The following is a 19733-nucleotide window of genomic DNA, read 5'->3' on the forward strand; positions in this document are numbered from 1 at the left end:
TGGGACAAATGCTTGTATGAAGCAATCTGAACAACCTGAACCATAGCTGCAACAGAACAAGGGAAAATGTTAAGACATCAAACGGGAGGTCAAAGACAGTGAGCAGCTCTCTGAATACTCAATGAGCAACTGTGCAGTGTATAGCACTCTCTGTGCACTATAATGAGCCCGTGTGAACGGACATGGCTAACTGGGGGCTGGCTAGATTTCATCACAAGCCATTTCATGGAAACTTGCACACTACAACTGTGACTTCTGACTGTGTGTTTGCTGAGAGCACACAATGAGTAGGTCAGCTGAAAAACAAGACAATCGAAACCTTAAAAAACATTAAACTATCAAACAACAGAGCAGAGAACATTCTCACTAGATGGGTGATAGATACAAACCTTTCTGTTTCAGGTTAACCTCGATGGTGACGAAGTTTTCAAAGAACACGTAGTAGATGTGGGAGTAATTCTGCTCGAAGAGGTGTTTGAGTTCAGCAGGCTCCGCATTTTCTACAAAACAAAAAACAATGAATCAACTAATGATTTTAGGACATTTTTTTTTTTCTTTGTGATATCATTTGTGTAGAGTTGTACAATTTAAAACTGAATGATTTTCTTGGTGGTGTTTTAAAAACATGTCTCAAATAATTAATGTAAGATGTAAACTTCTTGGAAAGCACTTTATTGTGCTAATATTTCAGTGTGCAGTCAGTCAGCACTGACAAACATTCTCTGATACATTATTTTTCTTAAATGTTTGGATGCCAAGAACCCCCAAATATGATAATCCCATTGCACTGAATAAATGTAAAGGCAGCTAGAAACATATTTTAATGTATAACTTAACAGCCCATTATACTGAGTGTGAGAAAAATATTATTACGAGTGATAATAACCAACATGTTGTTTAAAAATACAATAACTGGCTTTTATATTTCCGTTGTATAAAGCAAATGATTAAAATATTATCTGGAATTTTTTTATTGTGTAGTTGACTCAGTGATCTTTAATGTATACATATGGATATAAATATTTCAATTGATATCAATTTTATTTGTGCAGCACTTTTCATAATAAATATGACTCTCAGTGGTTTTGCAGAGAAACATGTCCTACAAACTCCAATAAACAAGATAAAGACAACAGTGGCAAGGGAAAATCATCTGTACTACCAATGTACTCAAATGCCTACTTGTTGCTGCCATTCCTTCACTATCTGATCCAACTCGTGCTTAAAGAGCCACACAGATGGGAAATCAAAAATTACATGTATTACAGTGTATGATGTAGCTGTCCATCTGTGTAAACAATGTGCAAATAATTAAACCAAAAAGTACAGGATTTATAAAGTTATTGGCTTCTAAAGTAAGGAGTCGACTCTGAATCGCTGAAACGACTCGTTATAGATTTCAAATCTTTTGCCCATCTCTATGTACGTCACTAGGAACACTTTGCATAATAATCTCCGCCTACCGTCTTGGGAGAAACGAAACTCTGACCTGCCCCCCCCCACACACACACACACAGACGCTCTGTTTGGTGTAAGAGCATCATGTCGAGGAGACCTTTTGTTTTATTTTCACTGCCAAAGAATGAAGATCAGAAGAACCAATGGCTAAAATTCATTTTCACCACAATACCAGAGCAGTACAACAAATCCCTTTTGTTGTGTTCACAACATTTCACTGATGACTGCTTTTCTAATCTCGGTGAGTACAGCGGGATTTTCAAAAGCGTTTGCCATAAAAGATGGTTCATTACCAACTTCATTTAGAACAACGAGCATCTCCGAATCACAACGCGAAGTATGATTATGAAGTTATGTGTCTTTTTTCTCCCGAGCGTCTTATCAGTATTTGTGCTGTCTGCAGCCTGTATGCGCTGATCGTCATGTACAAACACATCATTAAAATTCAGTGTAACTCCGTGAATACTTAACGAAGAGACATGAGAGAGATATCTATAGAAAGCTTGACATGTCTACTTTAAAACTAAACAAGTGCTGCTAACAGATATTCTGTGATAAAGTAATCCATATGAAGACAACGCGATGTCTGTTTTTCATGTCTCCCTTCGTTATATGTGACCACGCCCCCGCGCTGAACGCGCTATTCAGATTCAAACTGAAGCGCACGGCTTGAATACACCCACACATAAAACATAATTCACCCCAAACAGATGCTAACGCATAGTTTACCATGGAGGTGTGTGAGGAATAACCAACCAAACCTGACTATGTTAGATGACCAATCAAAACACAGTATGCTACCGAAAGGTGGTGTTTAAGGAAACTGAATCTTTTGAACAGCTTCGCGCGAACCGTTTGGGGATCTCTGAGAATTGAGGTAATTTTAAAATGATATTTTGACAAAATGACAATGTTTTTTAACCTTGGATGGATTTAAACCTAATGTACAGGACTTATAAACAGTGATAGGAAGCTTAGAATTTTCATCTTACTGGCTCTTTAATATCTTAAGCGTGGCTTAATTAAAATGTTAGTTTTACAAAGAGAAGCATGCAAAATAAATGCATACTTTATATTAATCTAAAAAACAAATTTCTTGCATTTATGCATGAAATCATAGATCAAAAGATCCCCAAGATCTTGACAAACAAATGTGTACAGTGTAAAATGCCCCTTTATGCTCTGTCTCTCTTTCATGAACACAATCTGTCCAGCTTCAGATTGGTCTCTTTCAGAAATCAGGATGCGTGCAGGTCTCTTTACTGATGCTGATGTCTATTGCAAGCCGCAGCCCAGCAACACAAGTCAATATTTGTACTTTAAAGCTCCTCCACGCAGTCCAGCTCGACTCATCACCCCTAATGCAGCTGGTTCTGGTCGCACGCTCAGACCACAGTCAAGTGCCCGCTCCGGTCTGTTTATAGATCTGGGAGCCAACATGAACACCAGAGCCAATGCAGAGACCTGGTGCAGATAAACTCTGATAAATATTCAGACCAAGGGTTACTTATGCCATTACGGAGACAGCATTAGCAGTTGAGGAGTCATACGTGTTCAGCAAATCACTTTGGGCATGCTAGAAATACTGAGAGAGTAAAAATACTGTTTGATCTTCTCAAAATGATTCACTCTTGCCTGCAACCCACAGAATGAGGATTGTCTTTCATAAAGAGATTACAAAGAAAACAGAAACATGAGAAACATACTGTACAAGAAAGCATGCACAATTCCATTTTTTTTTTTTTTATTGACATTGTCAAAACCTGATGTTTTCATTAATGCATTTCTTTCATGTCACGTTCAAAAAAAAACTATTTATAAGGGCATTATTAATGATGTGCAAATAAAACAATATATATATATATATATATATATATATATTTTACATGCACATTAATAAAATAATTATTTTTGGTTTTGGTTTATGTTTTATAGTAACTGACAACACCATTATATAGGGATGTCAAAAATAATGCTAATGAATAATAATGAATGAACATTATTAATAGCTATTTTTTAGAAACCATTTGAACTTTGATTTATTAATAATTTGATCTCTTTGGGTACTCAGTTACAAAAATCCTCACAATGTCCTTCCCTTATTCAAACTGATAATGATTAACAGTGCAGTAGTGAACCAGAGCCCTACGAATTTTACAGATTGTGATGTATTTCAATAATCTTTGAGAACAGACAGACGGAGGGGAATTTTGGCTTAAACTACACAACATGAGAGAGAACAGACCAACGGATGGTGCTACACTGGCTGTCGGAAATATTTGTGGTCTAAAATAGAACACAGCAGCGAGCCCAAGTGCCTGACGGTGTATTAGAATCACTCAAAGATAATGGCCCTCATCTTTAAAGATGAACTGAACACCATGAAAAGAACGACGCCACAGACGCTCCCAAACTGTCAATTTCAAGGTACGCACAATGTATGAGGGTGCAGAACTAAATACACTCCTTCTGATGTCAAGATGTTAAGTAAAAAGGATGGAAGTCTATGGAATTTTTGTATCATTATTTGAATTGCTTAGAAAAGCAATAGCATTACTCTTCTTAATGAGAGACCTTTAATATCCATAGTACAAATGGTGCAGGTCAAATCACATGTTTTTTTGTTTTTTTTTGTTCAAATCTCTAACCCCAAATATGCGCCGTAGTAATAGTGATGCAGTCATTTCAATATCTATATCAATCAACCTTAAGATCTTTGGTAGTTCACAATTATTGAGTGTGCAGCAATCCTTTGAGAGCCCATTTAATGACTTCACATAAAATATGACTGTTGTTCACATCAGCAATTCTCAATGGCAGCATGCTAAGGATGCCGATTGATCTGTTGTACAGAAAAGCTAATGTACAGATGCAGAAGTTCACACAGAAGTTCACACAGTTCAAACAGTCCCACTTGTATTAAGTTAAAGGTAGTTCTTAAAATCTCAAACGGTGTGTTTGCATTTATTTAGGCTACATTTCACTTCCTCAGGTCCCCAAATGCACAAAAACTGTTGTGCACAGGCTCTTATCTAGGCCACAATAAGTGGAAGCATTAAATGAATAGCGTTTCATATATGAATGGTGAGTCTATCATTTTATAGTGAAAAAAATAAATGGACCAAACATAATAAAAAATGCACCATTGCTGTAAATTCAGGGTAGAATCAATCAGCTGGGACATGGTCATACAACATTAAACCGATATCTGGATCATGATACCATAATGTACATAATACACATTAATCAGTCACATTACAACATCAACGCATAGTATTTGATGTTACACAAGTGTTACTATATGAAACAATCACAGACATTTTAACAATTCCCCTTTTCACCTTTTCCTTGCCGTTCGTAGCAACATCACATAGTTTTCAGTTTCTAAACATCATTAGCATAACACAATGGCACCAGGAAGCCAGATAACACCACAGAAAGCAATTCAGGAAACAGGGTCGTGATTGGACAGTAGCCACTCCAGGGTCGACCAACACCTCAAACAGGACTCTTTAACCACAGACACTGCACCTTCACTGAAGAATCTGCCTTGTTACATAAACCATCTTCATGTCCAACATTCAGGAAGCCAGTGCAGCTTTAAAGCTAAACAACTCATGAATCTGAGGGAACCGGCCTAAGACAGACTCCTTCTCTGACTTCCTTGACAAATCCCAAAGGAAGTGCTGGTTTATTTCTGTTATTCTGTGACGTCCCACCCAGTCCTGAAGAACAGTATCTTTGCTGTCCCCACCCAAAACATGACTACTAATCGAGAAGAAATCTCCAGGCGATTTGACCTTTATTGTTTTAAGAATGACAGACCACAAACCTGACAGTTCTTGTCGATATTGAGAGACTGTAAATCTACATTTCCAGTTTTTCCCAATTGCTCTGACTCAGTTCAACAATGGGTTTTTGTTTTATATTCTTCAAAACAATAAGTTCAGATCTCTGAACAATTAGTCATAGTTCATACCAGATTTGAATTTCTTATTAATTTAGGCATATTGCATGTTTGGGCAAATGTGTGTAAAAGAGTAAATATAATTGTTTACAATTTGCAGAATGCACATTGCATGCTGATCATCATTATTTGATTCTCAGTGAATCTGAGTGAATCATTCAATTTCGATTGGGTGACTGACATAAAATATATATATATATATATATATATATATATATATATATATATATATATATATATATATATATATATATATATATATACAAACCTAACATTGGAATGACAATTATTTATTTGGATAACTATAGTTAGTTAGTAAGTTAGTATAAAAAAAAAAGTGAAAAAAGTGAAAAGTCCATGCAGAACATCTTCTCAACAGATTCACTGACAACTAAAGAGGTTTCTGTGACAAACCAATCCATGTGTTATATCAAAACAACACCCACAGCAAAGACATAAAAACACTCAACCATACAACAGATCGACTCAAAACACTATAAAACCACCGCATACCTGGCCACGCTTCTAAAGATAACCCTGTCAAAAATTGTCAAATGTTTTCAACATAAAATACTGGTAAACACCCCATTGCTGATGGTGCCTTCATTCTCCTGTGCTTAGCGTGTTAGCTCCCTGCAAAACAATACTGGGACCATAACACGAGTAACGTACAAATAATGTTATTTCTCACCAATAACGATTCTCAGATGTTTCAATCTTGTCAGCACGTCCTTCTTGGGGTCCAGCACTTTCTGTGTCGATTTCCTGACATCTCCATGAGGTTTTTTAGAGAACATTCCGAGATGTTTTGAAGAGCTAATGATAATCATCCGTTAATTCCCCTTAAACATGGAAGGGGTTGTCAGATTTACGGCTCGAAAGGTGTTATGGGTTGTGAGGAAACTTGAGGAAATAGAAGTGAGGCGTGCATTTTTGCAGAGGAGGTCAGACAAAAGAAAAGAGCAGCCAGCCCTCCTCTGTGTGTGTGTGTCTTGTGAACTACACACACCTCTCTGAAGAAGATCTGAAAACATGGCGGACGACGCGACATGAAAAACAGCTTAATCGAGGCCAGAGTCATTCAACGCTCAGACGTCATCGAATCCACAGCACAGGAGAAACATTACACATTCATAAACTATATCTATTAATTCATTTTTAAGTATGATAGAAAAAAAAATGTATAAGACATTTCTATACGGTTGTAGTGAGATATGTTTATTAGCCTATGTGTTTTTGCATTCATGTTTTTTATGTATTTCTTTTATGTAAGCTGTTTTAATTAATATACCATTTTTGTTTTCATTGTATGCCATAAGTGTATTAATTTATTGTGCTCATTTCTTCAAGACTGAAAACAACCCCTGACGTTTTCTGCTGAAAAAAAAACTTGCCGAATAGACCGAGGTTGACCGAAAAAAAAAGAATAAAATACAAAATAAGCATTTTCTTTTTGTGGTGTTTTATTACATATTTAAAAGTATAAACATATACTTACATGTATAACTTAAATATAACATATACTTCAGAGTGAAATAGATTATTTAATGAAATAACCTCTGAATTTAACCTCTTTTTAATTTTTGTTGGTTCATGAGGAAAATAATTTACATGCTACACAAGTTCCAGGTTTTTAATAATCTTAAGATAATAGTGATATAAGTTGTAAGCTGTTTCCCTGCCCTGATACTGTTCTGTATTGGTTAGTATATTTATATATTATATAATGAATGAATGAATTGATGAATGAATGAAAACACAATAAATCTTTCAACTTTATCTTAATTGTTTAATTTTTCCAAAACAGTTAGGAAAAAGTATTTGTGTTTTTTATATATTAGAAATGTTATTTTGAGTGATATATTACTTTGAGAATAAATTAATAAAAAGAAATGTAAAAAAAAAAAAAAAATAATAATAATAAGTGTATGATAATGTTTGGAGATTCTGAATTATTGTTGCATTGTGAAATTGTCTGAAAATGAATTTGGTTAAAACTGGTTAATAATAAATTCGATTTTATAAGTTTACTTGATACAGCATAAAACAACACAATCATTTCATCCAGTCGTCCATCAGTTTATACAGCCTGTATTTGCAGCCGTAAACACGCTCTCCACAGGACGAGTGACAACGGGGAAATGTAGTTCTTTAGTCCGCTAAGAACAATAGTACCGGAAGGATCGGTGCCACCATAAAAACTACAAACCCCAGAGTGCTACAACAGCGCACATTACGCGCCAGCGTCCCAGCTTTTCAGAGGGTGGCATGGGTTTAAAAAAGCAAAACAGTGGGTACTTTTTTGTGGTTTGCTAAAGTATTAAAATAGGTCAAGCAATTTAATAAGCAAGAGATGCCTGTTTTCTTTCCATCATATCTAGACTAAACGACAACTGACGTTACTGGTAATTTGCAGGATTCGAACGTTTGTTAGCATGATACACCTAACGTTAGACGTGTATAAGTCTGTTTTGTTTTTAGCAATAACATCAAGCTAACAAACACATCTGCTTGCATAAAAGATTGATTTGTGAGAAGTAGTTCAGTAGATTTGTCGGTAGTCTAAGTTTAAAAAAAGAAGGGATGCCAGTGCATTCGAGAGAAAAGAAGGAGAGCAACCATGAAGAGATGGAGGTGGATTTCGCAGAGCAAGAGGGGAGCAGCTCAGAAGATGAGGATACTGAGAGCTCGTCTGCCTCTGAAGATGGGGAAAGTTCAGGTGAGAGACGTTTGGTTTTCACTACGTAGATATATGGGAATAGATGGATACATGTTAAAATGCATTGCACTTAAAATTGCAAAACAAGAACCATGCAAATTAGAAAAAAATTAATTACAGAATTCAGTATGTAGAAGGGTTTGTTTCTTCGTATGAGCAAAAAATTTCGCATTACATAATTCACTATGCAGTGAATGGGTGCCATCAGAATGAGAATCCAAACAGCTGATAAGTCTTCCACAAATCTTCCATATGACCCAAGACTATTAATTAATGTATTGTGACTTGAATCTCATCCTGATGGCACCCATTCACTGCAGAGGATCCATTGGTAAGCAAGTGATGCAAAGTTTCTCCATATGTGGTTTGATAAAGAAACAAACTCATCAACAAATTTTCATCAAGTCCTCATTTTTGGGTAAACTGTTACTTTAAATGAAAAAAAATATATAAAAAATTTTACACGCAGAAATGGACGATGAGGACTGTGAAAGAAGAAGGATGGAATGCATTGACGAAATGACTAATCTAGAAAAACAGTTCACTGACCTCAAAGACCAGTATGTACCATCCTCTTGTTTGTGTTTAATCTGTCTATGAATATGTTATTTACAAGTTACATACAAACTTTTCCACACTGGTCACTAAGTGGTCATAATTTCTGTAGGTTATATAAAGAGAGACTGAATCAAGTTGATGCCAAACTTCAGGAAGTGATGTCAGGAAAGGCACCAGAGTACCTGGAACCCCTTGCAAATCTTCAGGAGAACATGCAGATTAGAACTAAAGTTGCAGGTCGGTCTGATGTCCAAACTGAACATTGGATTATTGTTCTTTGATTTTGTGCATTTATACGAGTTGGTTTTTTTTCTAGGTAAGAAAGTGCATTGTCTCATTGTTGAAATAATACATTCATGCGCAGGTATCTACAGAGAATTGTGCTTGGAATCCGTGAAGAATAAATACAACTGTGAAACCCAAGCAGCGTTCCAGCACTGGGAGGTGAGCTTTACAGATGTCTTCTATCACAACTATCACCTAAACAACGTTGCATGTCTGAAATGTCTTGTTGAGTCTTCATAACATAGCCATACAAGAGTATTTATATTACTTGAAGCTGTTTTATACTCTTAACAGCACTAAAAGCCTGCCAGTTACCACATTAATATATGCATTTATTTAAACAAACTTCTAAATTTGTTTCACATGATCTCTTCTAGAGTGAAAAACTGTTATTATTTGATACGGTGCAAAGTGAATTAGAAGAGAAGATCAGACGTTTAGAGGAAGACCGGCACAGTATAGATATTACCTCAGGTATTGATATTGTGAATAGTCACAAATAATTTGGTTTTTTATTGAGTTGTTTATACAACCTTTGTCATATTTCCCATACAGAGCTCTGGAACGATGAGTTACAATCAAGAAAAAATAAGAAGAAAGATCCCTTCAGTCCAGAGAAAAAGAAAAAGCCTGTCGTTGTGTCAGATATCCTTTACTTCAACCTGTTCATGTACCTATAATCAGAATTTGCTTGAAAAGTCTGTCATTTGTACATTTCTTAACATGTGCACGGCCATATATAGTTTACATGCTGCAAGACCTGGATATACTGGAAGACTGGACTGCTATTCGAAAGGTTAGACTGTCAAAAATATAACGAAAATATTATTATTGTAAAAGAAATGATGTTTTATGTTAATATCTTGTAGGCCATGGCAACATTAGGACCTCACAGAGTAAAGACTGATGGTAAGATCATTTCTCTGTGCTACTATTTTCATAACTATATTGAAGTATATTATTTTTCTAATATAATATTACATTATTTAGTAGTTAAATACTAATTACTACAGTTGGTCTTTTAAGCTCTCTTCAGCTTATCCTATAGGTTCTTTATTATGTAATGTTAAAGTTGTTTTTTGTGTCATTCGTAATAATAGAACTTGCTAAATTTGCTCTAGTCTCTTCAAAGAGTGACAAACACCAGCACAATGCCCGCTCGGAGGATGGACGCTTGTTTTACGACGGAGAATGGTACAGTCGTGGACAAGCCATATGTATCGACAAGAAAGACGAGTATCCTACGAGGTGAGGGATCCAGAATGACCGAGCTCATATTGATTATTTTGCAGCCCATTTGTCAGTTATTTTTCCCCCGTCTTCTGTTTCAAACAGCGCTGTAATAACTACAATCAATCACGATGAAGTCTGGTTCAAACGGGTCGATGGGAGCAAGTCAAAACTCTACATCTCACAGCTTCAGAAAGGCAAATACACCATAAAACATGCCTGATCTACCTGAGGTCTGATATGTTTAATAGTGTCATTTTCTGTACAGTATATCATGATTTAAATACCTTTTTTGATGTTTAAAAACAGACACATTGGAATTATGTGTAATGTGAGGAAAGTTTATATTATTTTATTGTATATATTCAATGCAACACCATTTAAAAGAGTATTACACCAAACAGGTAAAAAAAATATATATAATTACTGGTGTAGTTATTACCATGAAATGTGGGACTTTTGTATTTTGTTGACTGGGCTCATTTTCCATTTCAGTTCTGACGTGTAGTTATTTGTAATGCCATGTCTGGCTAGCAAATGGTTTCCTACGTTTTTTATATTTCTGCCGCATCACTGTGTTCAGAAACTAATGAAACAGTTTGTTTGCCATTTTTGGTGGCTTATATTGAAACGGTCTTGCTTGTGCAACATCCTATATAAAATACAGATATTTGAAGTATTTAAGGAGTGAATAAACAAGACGTTATCACACTTTTTCGGAGTCTCAGCTCTTTGAACAGCTGTTTACTGTTCATTGTGTTCTAGGAAGCTGTGATCTTGCTGCTCTATTTACAGTCTAAAGAGTCATTTATATATGGAGAATTGCATTGTAATGTGCATTTCAGCTCTGGTCATTAGTTCAGTGTTCTTTTCTATGTTGGGTTATAGCACCACCCTTTGTTTTTTTGTTGTAATGTGCCTTTAGTTTTTTTATTTCTTGATTTTCCTGATTCATACATATTTCTGAAAGGCCTGTTCTGAATGTATTTTTTGAGTTATTATGAATTCACATTGAACAAAATTACAAATACAGAATTCAGTATCACACCTTTGTTGTCTTTTATTTATATTGATATATAGATATCGTATATCCTCTTAGAATGGGTTTACGAAGAGACAGGGAAGTAGATCTGTAATGGAAAGGTGTGTAATGTTATAATCCTTGCACAACTTATTTAGTGGAGTGATAATATTAAAACAGACTCATGTTAGCATTAAAGGAATAGTTCATCTGAAAATGAAAATATACTCACCCTCAGGTCCTCCAAGATGTATACGAGTTTGTTTCATCATCTGAAAAATTTGGGGAAATTTAGCATTGCATCATGTGCTCATGACCAATGGATCCTCTACAGCAAATGGGTGCCATCAGAATAAGATCACAAAAAGCTGATAAAAACAATTCATAATAACTGAAATGACTTCTTTAAAAGCAATCATTTGAATCATTGATATGTCCTGAGCTGTCTTATGTAGCACACACTATTTGCTTGCATCAAAAATCACAAGTGTAATAATACTGTACAGGAGAAAGACCGATAGATGCACTTTATTCATCCTGAAAGGAACATTCAGGTACAATTAGCTTGAAGATGTTGTAATTTTAATACAGTGCAACCTTTATTCTGTGGCTGAATGTTGCAGCATAAAAACAATGTACTGACATAGTATGTTGAGAAGAAGGAACATGTATTTTACAAATGCTGCATTAGAGTTAAAGTCACTCATGGCTGCTTTTGGGGAATAGGTTACATTTATGATTATAAAATTCCCATTAGTGTGCATGCATTCATTCACTGAAAGACAAACTAGGCTAAAGAGATAGTTCACCCAAAAATGAAAACTGTCAACATTACAAATTCTATGGAAGTCAATAGGGACCAGAACCTGTTTAGTTACCCACATTCTTCAAAATATCTTCATTTGTGTTCAGCAAAAGAAAGAAAGTCATACAGGTTTGGAACAACTTTAGGCTGAGTAAATGTTAACAGGATTTTAATTTTTTAATAAACTATCGCTTTAAACAAATGAGATGCCATTCAAGTGTGCAAAAGATAGATGCAAACATAGACATGACCATAAAGAACAATAGATTTAGATCTCAAAAACTGCATGAAAATACATAATCCTTCACTAAAATGCTTTTTGAGTTACACACTTTTATGGTAAGAAAACATGCAGAATGTATAAAAGCAAAGTGCACTGAATTAAAACTGAATGTTGTGTTATAAATATAAATATCGACTGGCATTTCATGGACAGTAATCAACACTGAAACTCATATGCAGCCTTTGTTGTCAGAAAAAAAAATGGCTGCTTCATAAATATCACTTGATGGAAGTTGAGACCACAGCTCAATCAAAATAAATGAATCAATAAATGCTCAGCAATAGAAACAAGGTTACATGACGTATAATATTTTAGTTAGTTCTCTGAAAGAAGGATGTTCTATAAACAGACGTGGCATTAGTGCACCTGGATATACAGAACAAACCATTCTCCAGTATAAATGTCCTCATGAAGCTGAGTCTGCATTATATTTCGGTTAATAAAATCTTTGCAAAAGAAAGAATGATGCAAGGTCCATACACTGCTGACTGTATTGTAATTTGATGAGCAGCAGGGCTGAGGTTTCTTAGCCATCATTCTACCGAGTTGTGAAGCAGTCTTGACCATTTTTCCATTCTCATCCCGCTGTTTTCACAAGCAGTCTCAGCTGAAACCTTTCAACGGTAAGCCCAGATCCGAGGACATCTGCAGCAAGCCTCTGACTGTTCACGCAAATTTCTTTTTGGTTGCAGTGAAACGTTCCATGTACTGAAAAACAAAAGATTAAAGCAAGTCATTATATTACTATGCAAGAAAGATGAAGTATAAAAAAAAAATGCTCAAAATGTCTTTTTAATGTAGATTGGCATTAGGCTCCTAAATCACGTTTTTTCCAGTTTTTGAAATGCAATCTTGCTCATCAAGGCTGCTTTTTTTTCTCACAAATACAGCAAAAAATATATATATAGTAAAATATTGTTACAATTTATAATAACGGCTTTTTATTGTTCAATTCTAAAACTGAGTTTATTAAAAGTGTCACATGATCTTTCAGAAATCATTCTAATATGATTATTTGATTCTGAAGAAAAATGTCTTATTATTATCGTATCGTATTTTAATGAATTTTTTCAGTTTAAAGTAAGTGTAATTATAAACAATCTGCTTATTTTGGAAAATGAAAAGTTTGCTTATAACTTGATTGTAATAAAAATCTCATAGTGAAAATCAAACTCATAAAGCTTTCAACTGATGCCCTGTTGACACCTGGAAGTAAGATATGTTTTGGGCGAACTAATAACAAGTGGACTAGACTAGAACTAGATGTCAAATCTTCATTCAGAATCAACAACACACACACAAAATAACATCTACAGTGTAAACAGCACTGCTTGAAACATTAAAATTGCTCTAAGATTAATAAATGATTATATTTGGGGGAAATTATAGTATTATCTCTTCCTGGATTTTTGCCGCTTCTAAAATCCTATTGCACCTTGCTGAAGTGACTGGTTAGGTTTTGCGGAATTTGACTTTGTTTCAAAAACAAATAATTGGACCAGTTTTGTTTTACATTCAAACTTAAACTGTGGTATTCTCCAACTTGGAAAAACGTGATATTTATTTAAGAGGATGAGACACACAAAACTGACTATTAACACTGGACCTAGAATCTAAACTAAAAAGAAAAAAAAACTATTTTTATGCCTTCTTATAAAAGGTTTTAGAGCTATAAGAGTAGACAAACTTACTTTATCATATCCTTCTAGGTCACGCAACGTTTTAACTTCGAATAAGTTGCCCTCCACGGACAGCAGGGACACCTGAGAGTCTGAGAGGATGGAGGGTGGGATAGAGGAGAGCTCCAGACAGTTCTCCTCCAGCCGTAAGACCTTCAGTCTGGGAGCACGAGACACCTCTGGAGACAGGGTCGAAATCTGAAACAGAACAAACACAGCGCAAAAATTCACCCTGACACATCTATACCAGCACAGTTCCTGAACATAAAAACCAAACAAAAAAACCTCACCTGGTTCTGATTGAGGTTGATTTCAATGGCTTGCAGTTCGGCCACTTCTGCAGGAACCACCTGGATCTTATTCTTGGACAGGTCCAGCACATCGAGCTGGCGAAGGGTGCCGAGTCCACTAGGAAACTCCTTGAAGTAATTCCCAGAGAGGCTTAGGGTGCGCAAGGACTTGAGCTGACCCACCGATGAAGGAAGCTGATTCAACTGGTTCCCATTTAAAATAAGAGTCTCCAGCTTCTTGAGTTTCCCGATGTCGTTTGGTAGACTGGCTGCACACATAAAAAAAATCATATACTGTTGGAGTGCTTAAGGGTTAATATCATAGAATACAGAATACTGTGCAATAATATGACTTTGATTTACTATGTAGAAACCACAGTAAGACATGTTTAATGAGCAGCGAATCAGAACGTTAGAATTAATTCTGAAGGATCATGTGACATTGAAGACTGAAGTAATGGCTGCTGAAATTCAGCTTTGCATCACAGGAATAAATTACATTTTAAATATATATTCAATTAGAAAAATTACAGTTAAATAATAACAAATGTACACAAATTAATTAGTGAAGGTCAAAAACTGATTTAAAAATGGGGAAAACTTCAAAGAAAACATTGGCCAGCATAAATCTTTCCCCAATACTCATCAAAAATTATTATAAATTCTTATTAGCTATTATGAACATGTCTGTCGTTAACTACCCCAAAATAGTTCACTATTCATCAGTTTGACAGGGGATCACTACTTTCACATGCAAAGATAGATAGCCAATCACAACAGAGGTAATCTACATAAAAAGCTTTAAAAGTACAGAAGCAAAATGAGAATATTTAATTCTAAAAAATGGCAAAAAATTAACAAACAAAAAAATAAAAGTGTAGAATGATAAGTTGATCTTTATGTTGGCCATATTTAGCTATTTGTGTACACTTACTCAGTTTATTGCTGCTTATGGTGAGACTCTTGAGCTGCTGGAAGACTCCTATGAATGCTGGAAGCACCTCGATTTTGTTGTTGGACAGATCGACAGTCCGCAGGTTTCCGGTGAGTTTCTGCAGCTCCTCTGGGAACTACATGAACAAAGACATGTGAGCTGTTAATAGTCCATGACGATCAGAGTGGTGAAAATGTTTACGACAAGCCTATTAGCACCTCTGTCAAACCCTTTCCAGTCAGCTGAAAGACTCCAGTCTTCTCAGATGTTTCCAAATGAGCTTTGAGCGCACTGTTCCCCATTTACAGGATCTGGATGCTGCCAAATTTGATATCAGTAAATCCTCTGGAAGACTAGTTAGATTAAAAAAAAAAAATTATATATAAAGTCAGCTAGTTAGTTACCAAGGTTATTGTGTAGTGATCATTATCTAAAGGAATAGTTCACCCAAAAATAAAAATTCGGTAATTTACTCACCAAAGTTCTGAGTTTCTTTCTTTTGTTGAACATAATAGAAATAATTTACAGAATGTTGGTAACCGAACAGTTGCTGGTAGCCACTGGCTTCAAGAATTGGAAAGTTGAAACAAATTTACGACGAGTAAATGATAACAAAATATAAATTTTTGGTGAACTAACCCTTCAACTCTTACAGTTTAGAAAATATAATAGAATGAGTTATGAAAAATAGCAACTTAAACACGGTTCCAGTAGTAATACACATTAATTAGATTAATTCACCGACTCATTCATTCACAAATTATTTCGTAAAACACTACTTGAACATTTAAGATAAAATCGTAGTTATATATAGTTGCCAGAGTAAAACATAGTAGTAGATAATATAATCCAGATGACGTAACGTTAATCATTTCTGAGCTACAAACAAACAAACAAACAAACACATGGAGACTGAACAGTCTTTGCTTTGCAGAGCTAAATATAATCTTTCAGCACTTTAGCGCGAAGTCTAAACCTGCACATGCGCGACTGAAAACCATTTGTGTTTTATTTCAGAGTAACTTAATATTTACCTTAGCCAGCTAGCTTGACTGGCTATCTGTGAATCCACAGTTTGACTATGTGTAACGTTACAGCAGGAAAAGTTTACAAAATACCGTTGGCTAGAGCTGAAGAACCTTCATTCAGCGCTTTATAAATGTTCAACCCAGTAATAAAATATTATCGGATGGTGATCCAAGATGGTGATCAAATGGGGATCTAAGGAACTTTGTCCATCCCCAGGATGATGTTTGCTTATGTATAAACAGACAGTTGACTGAAGCGCTAGCGTGTAATTGCACCTCCCGTCCGCTAAGTAGCGGTAGTAGACAATGTATCCTCCGTTTCCTGTATATCGCCACTTAGTGGCTCGGCTGTGACACGGCCTCAATGACTTGTACAGTCACTGTTACATTTACGTTACATCTAAATTTGCTATGCATTCATGTTATGCATTATAAATAACTGGTCTCCCTTATAAAACGTACACAGATTTGGGGTTACCATATTTAAGTGTACTCCAGCTATTAATACGTTAAAATAATAATAAATCATCCCATTCACTGCTCTGTTATTCATAAATAAGATAACAGGATTGCAAATTTAAACTAAATTAAGTTGTCAGACAATTCTTAACCAGCTACTTATGTTAGATGATATTTCATCAAAATGATATACTCACAATAGAAAAAAACAAACATGGAATATGCACATCATATATTGAAACGATGTCTACGACAATAGAAAACTTCAACTGTATGAAACATTCAGAATAGCTTTGATTCAGTTATGTTCTTTTTGGATGACATTGGTGACAATGATTGTTAGTAACAACAACTAATATTGTCTATAACAGATACTATGGTTACCATAGTGAATGTTTGTCAGGGCTGTACAGTGTTGAGTGTCAGAGACCACATCCACGTCCTGACTCCTGACATGTGGTTAAAGATGCAATTGTTGCTATTTAGTTACTTTATTATATAACAACTAGTTTCTCTCTTCTAACTAAAGCATCGGTTAATAAAATAAAATTTTAAGGGTGCCACACCTTCATTGGGGCAGTAGCTATGTACAGCTTTTTACATCAAGGTTAAAAAACGGTTTATAGTAGTACTTTATAGGTACATTTTTAAGTTACTATTTTAAGATATTAATGCAGCTTTTAGGCATACATAAGGTCAAACTGTTCCCCAGTTTTTCTCCAGTGACAAGCTATTATACACATATTCATAAATTCATAAAATGTTAATTGTCACTTATTAATTGGTCAAATACAAATATATATATATATATATATAAAAATTTCGTGTTTCATTACTCTTTCTTTTTTTCCTTTTTTAACATAAGTTTCTGCTAAATTAATAAACAAAAATATATAATAAAACTGTAATTCAGGAACTATTTTGTCTACAAAAGATTCAAGATTGAAGATTTTTATTCATCACATATATGATGATATAGAGCATATATAACCAGCAGTGAAATATTAGTAATAACTTAAAATATTAAAATTACAGTGCACATTAATACACATGTAAAAGCACAAGTCTGAAACAAGTTATTAAGTATATTGTAACATTGAAACAAACAAGAAATTTTAGGAAGTTTCGGTCTGCACACACGTACACTATTACTCTTGCAAAAGTTGCACTTAAGCATTTTTTGTCTTCCATATCCTGTTTCAGCAACAGGGTATTCGGATAAAGACTTAAGAGACAATACTGGTGTATTATAATATGTGTGTAATGCAACTTCTATATTTGATAGAAGTATAGTATAGAGCAGAGTCTACCCAGTTACCGCAGAATGTTCTCAGAAGATTGGCTAATGTTCTGGCGAGGTTCTTTCAGGCTGTCCGAAGTGTCCAAGAAACATTGCTCGAAAAAGTGATGCCCCATGTATCATCAGCATCAAAGTTTTGAACAAACGTTCTTCCAGTACTGTAAGCTATCTAGTCTTTAAAGATTTTAACAAAACATCACATGATAATGATTTATGCATCATTCATAGAACCCCCCCCCCACCCAAATGTTTAGTTGGATGCTCGTCTAACATTTTTAAAAGTGTTACAAAATGTAAATTTTTCTTTGTTTTTGCTGTTGTTTTTTAACTTGTTGCAAAATGTTCAGAGAAAATTCAAAAGTAACGTTCCTGTATGTTTGCAATAAAGTGGAATGCTCCCTTCACATGCACATAACCAAGAAAAATATTTTTACATTATCAGAGAAAGTCAGAAGGAAAAATTGGCAAAATATTCACACATATTTTTTTTGCATTTCTTTTATTTTATGGTTTTTCAGCAAAACCATTTACATCCAAAAATGTTTCTGAAAAACGTATAGAAGTTTAACTACCTCAAGACTTACAAAGAGTTCACATAATGATTGTGACAGTGATAGATGAATGATACGAGTAATATAAATCTATCAAAAACGTTTAAATATTTTATAATAATACTAAATACATAAATGGAACAAATAAATAAGTTCATTCTAACATGGAAACATAGTAATTTTAGGAGGTTTTGGCCCACACACACGTACAGCCCACTATTACTCTCTCAAAAGCTGCACTTTTTGTCTTCCTTATGCTGTTTCAGCAACAGGGTATTCTGATAAGACTTAAGAGACAATACTCGTGTATTATAATATATGTTAAATGCAACTTCTATATTGGATAGAAGTATATTATATAGCAGAGTTTACCCAGTTAACACAGAATGTTCTCAGAAGATTGGCTAATGTTCTGGCGAGGTTCTCTCAGGCTGATGAGACACAGGGTAACTTTTTGAGCAATGTTGTCATGAATGGACAACCAGGTATGACACAGGAGCCACGACCGATCTAAAATATCCCTATAGAAGTGTGTTATCTATTCTCAATGAGATAGTGTCCAAGAAACTTTACTCAAAAAAGTTGCCTGGCAAAATTGCTCAAAATGATGCCCCATGTATCATTAACATCAACGTTTTGAACAAACGTTCTTCCAGTACTGTAAGTTAGTTGGATGCTCGTCTAACATTTTTAAAAATGTTACAAATGCTAACTTTTCTTTTTTTGTTGTTGTTTTTAAATTTGTTGCAAAATGTTCATGGAAAATTCTAAAGTAACGTTCCTGTATGTTTGCAAAATCATAAAATGGAATGATCCCTTCACATGCACATAACCAAGAAAAGTATTTTTAAACTATCAGAGAACGTTCAGAAGGAAAAATTTGCTAAATATTCACACATATGTTAATTAGCTGGACAGCATGTTTTTTTTTTTTGGTATTTCTTTTATTTTATGTTTTTTTCAGCAAAACAATTTTAATCCAAAAATGTAAATAAAGTGTTACGATGTTTAACTACCTCAAGACTTCAGAGAGTTCACAATAAAGATCGTGACAGTAATAGATAAATGTTATGATTACTATAAAACTATCAAAAATATGTTTAAATATTTTATAATAATACTAAATACATAAATATCTGCCAAGTGTCTGCCAAATCAATAAATGC

General features: G+C 34.7%; 3 protein-coding genes across 16 annotated transcripts in view; 1 reads left to right on the forward strand and 2 right to left on the reverse strand.

Moving 5' to 3' along the window:
• The window catches only part of LOC127976178 (ral GTPase-activating protein subunit alpha-1), a 72151-nt gene extending 65697 nt beyond the window's left edge, over positions 1 to 6454 (reverse strand). For 5 of the 11 annotated variants that reach the window (XM_052580425.1, XM_052580427.1, XM_052580424.1 and 2 more), the window contains exons 1-2: positions 6117 to 6451; positions 390 to 500 (exon numbers count right to left, since the gene is read on the reverse strand). In XM_052580425.1, the coding sequence (XP_052436385.1) occupies positions 390 to 500; positions 6117 to 6255 (250 nt within the window). In that variant the 5' untranslated portion in view covers positions 6256 to 6451. Of the gene's footprint in view, positions 1 to 389; positions 501 to 6116 lie in introns of all 11 variants that reach the window. The other 6 variants (XR_008157744.1, XR_008157745.1, XM_052580420.1 and 3 more) reach the window with 2 other exon arrangements.
• A 1195-nt stretch (positions 6455 to 7649) lies between these two features.
• On the forward strand, positions 7650 to 11264 carry LOC127976538 (breast cancer metastasis-suppressor 1-like protein-A). Of its 2 annotated transcripts, none has more exons than XM_052581007.1 (10): positions 7650 to 8144; positions 8614 to 8704; positions 8794 to 8939; positions 9067 to 9146; positions 9365 to 9461; positions 9543 to 9632; positions 9719 to 9783; positions 9857 to 9896; positions 10109 to 10235; positions 10323 to 11264. In XM_052581007.1, the coding sequence occupies exons 1-10, from the start codon at positions 8009 to 8011 to the stop codon at positions 10438 to 10440; spliced, it is 990 nt and encodes a 329-aa protein (XP_052436967.1). In that variant the 5' UTR covers positions 7650 to 8008; the 3' UTR covers positions 10441 to 11264. The 2 variants fall into 2 exon arrangements, with proteins under 2 accessions (XP_052436967.1, XP_052436969.1); XM_052581009.1 differs by having other exon boundaries at positions 7651 to 8144; positions 8812 to 8939.
• A 486-nt stretch (positions 11265 to 11750) lies between these two features.
• LOC127976539 (leucine-rich repeat-containing protein 57) lies at positions 11751 to 16530 on the reverse strand. Of its 3 annotated transcripts, XM_052581011.1 has the most exons (7): positions 16264 to 16530; positions 15707 to 15793; positions 15448 to 15582; positions 15230 to 15365; positions 14296 to 14564; positions 14018 to 14203; positions 11751 to 13034 (listed from the first exon to the last, which is right to left on the reverse strand). In XM_052581011.1, exons 3-7 carry the CDS (start codon positions 15529 to 15531, stop codon positions 12993 to 12995), a joined length of 717 nt encoding a protein of 238 aa, XP_052436971.1. In that variant the 5' UTR covers positions 15532 to 15582; positions 15707 to 15793; positions 16264 to 16530; the 3' UTR covers positions 11751 to 12992. The 3 variants fall into 3 exon arrangements, with proteins under 3 accessions (XP_052436971.1, XP_052436972.1, XP_052436970.1); XM_052581012.1 differs by lacking the exon at positions 15707 to 15793 and having other exon boundaries at positions 15448 to 15547; XM_052581010.1 differs by lacking the exon at positions 15707 to 15793 and having other exon boundaries at positions 16264 to 16529.
• Positions 16531 to 19733: the final 3203 nt, after the last annotated feature.

The sequence above is a fragment of the Carassius gibelio genome, chromosome B17 (genome assembly GCF_023724105.1).
Source record: "Carassius gibelio isolate Cgi1373 ecotype wild population from Czech Republic chromosome B17, carGib1.2-hapl.c, whole genome shotgun sequence".
Lineage (NCBI taxonomy): Eukaryota > Metazoa > Chordata > Actinopteri > Cypriniformes > Cyprinidae > Carassius > Carassius gibelio.

Coding starts and splice junctions, on each gene's coding strand:
- LOC127976538 (XM_052581007.1), top strand. CDS start 8,009: ATGCCAGTGCATTCGAGAGAAAAGAAGGAGAGCAACCATGAAGAGATG. Junction 8,705..8,793: donor TTCACTGACCTCAAAGACCA/GTATGTACCATC, acceptor CTGGTCACTAAG/TGGTCATAATTTCTGTAGGT. Junction 9,633..9,718: donor AAAGCCTGTCGTTGTGTCAG/ATATCCTTTACT, acceptor TAACATGTGCAC/GGCCATATATAGTTTACATG.
- LOC127976539 (XM_052581012.1), bottom strand. CDS start 15,531: ATGGGGAACAGTGCGCTCAAAGCTCATTTGGAAACATCTGAGAAGACT. Junction 15,366..15,447: donor CTGGAAAGGGTTTGACAGAG/GTGCTAATAGGC, acceptor TTGTTCATGTAG/TTCCCAGAGGAGCTGCAGAA. Junction 14,204..14,295: donor TCAACCTCAATCAGAACCAG/GTGAGGTTTTTT, acceptor GTTCTGTTTCAG/ATTTCGACCCTGTCTCCAGA.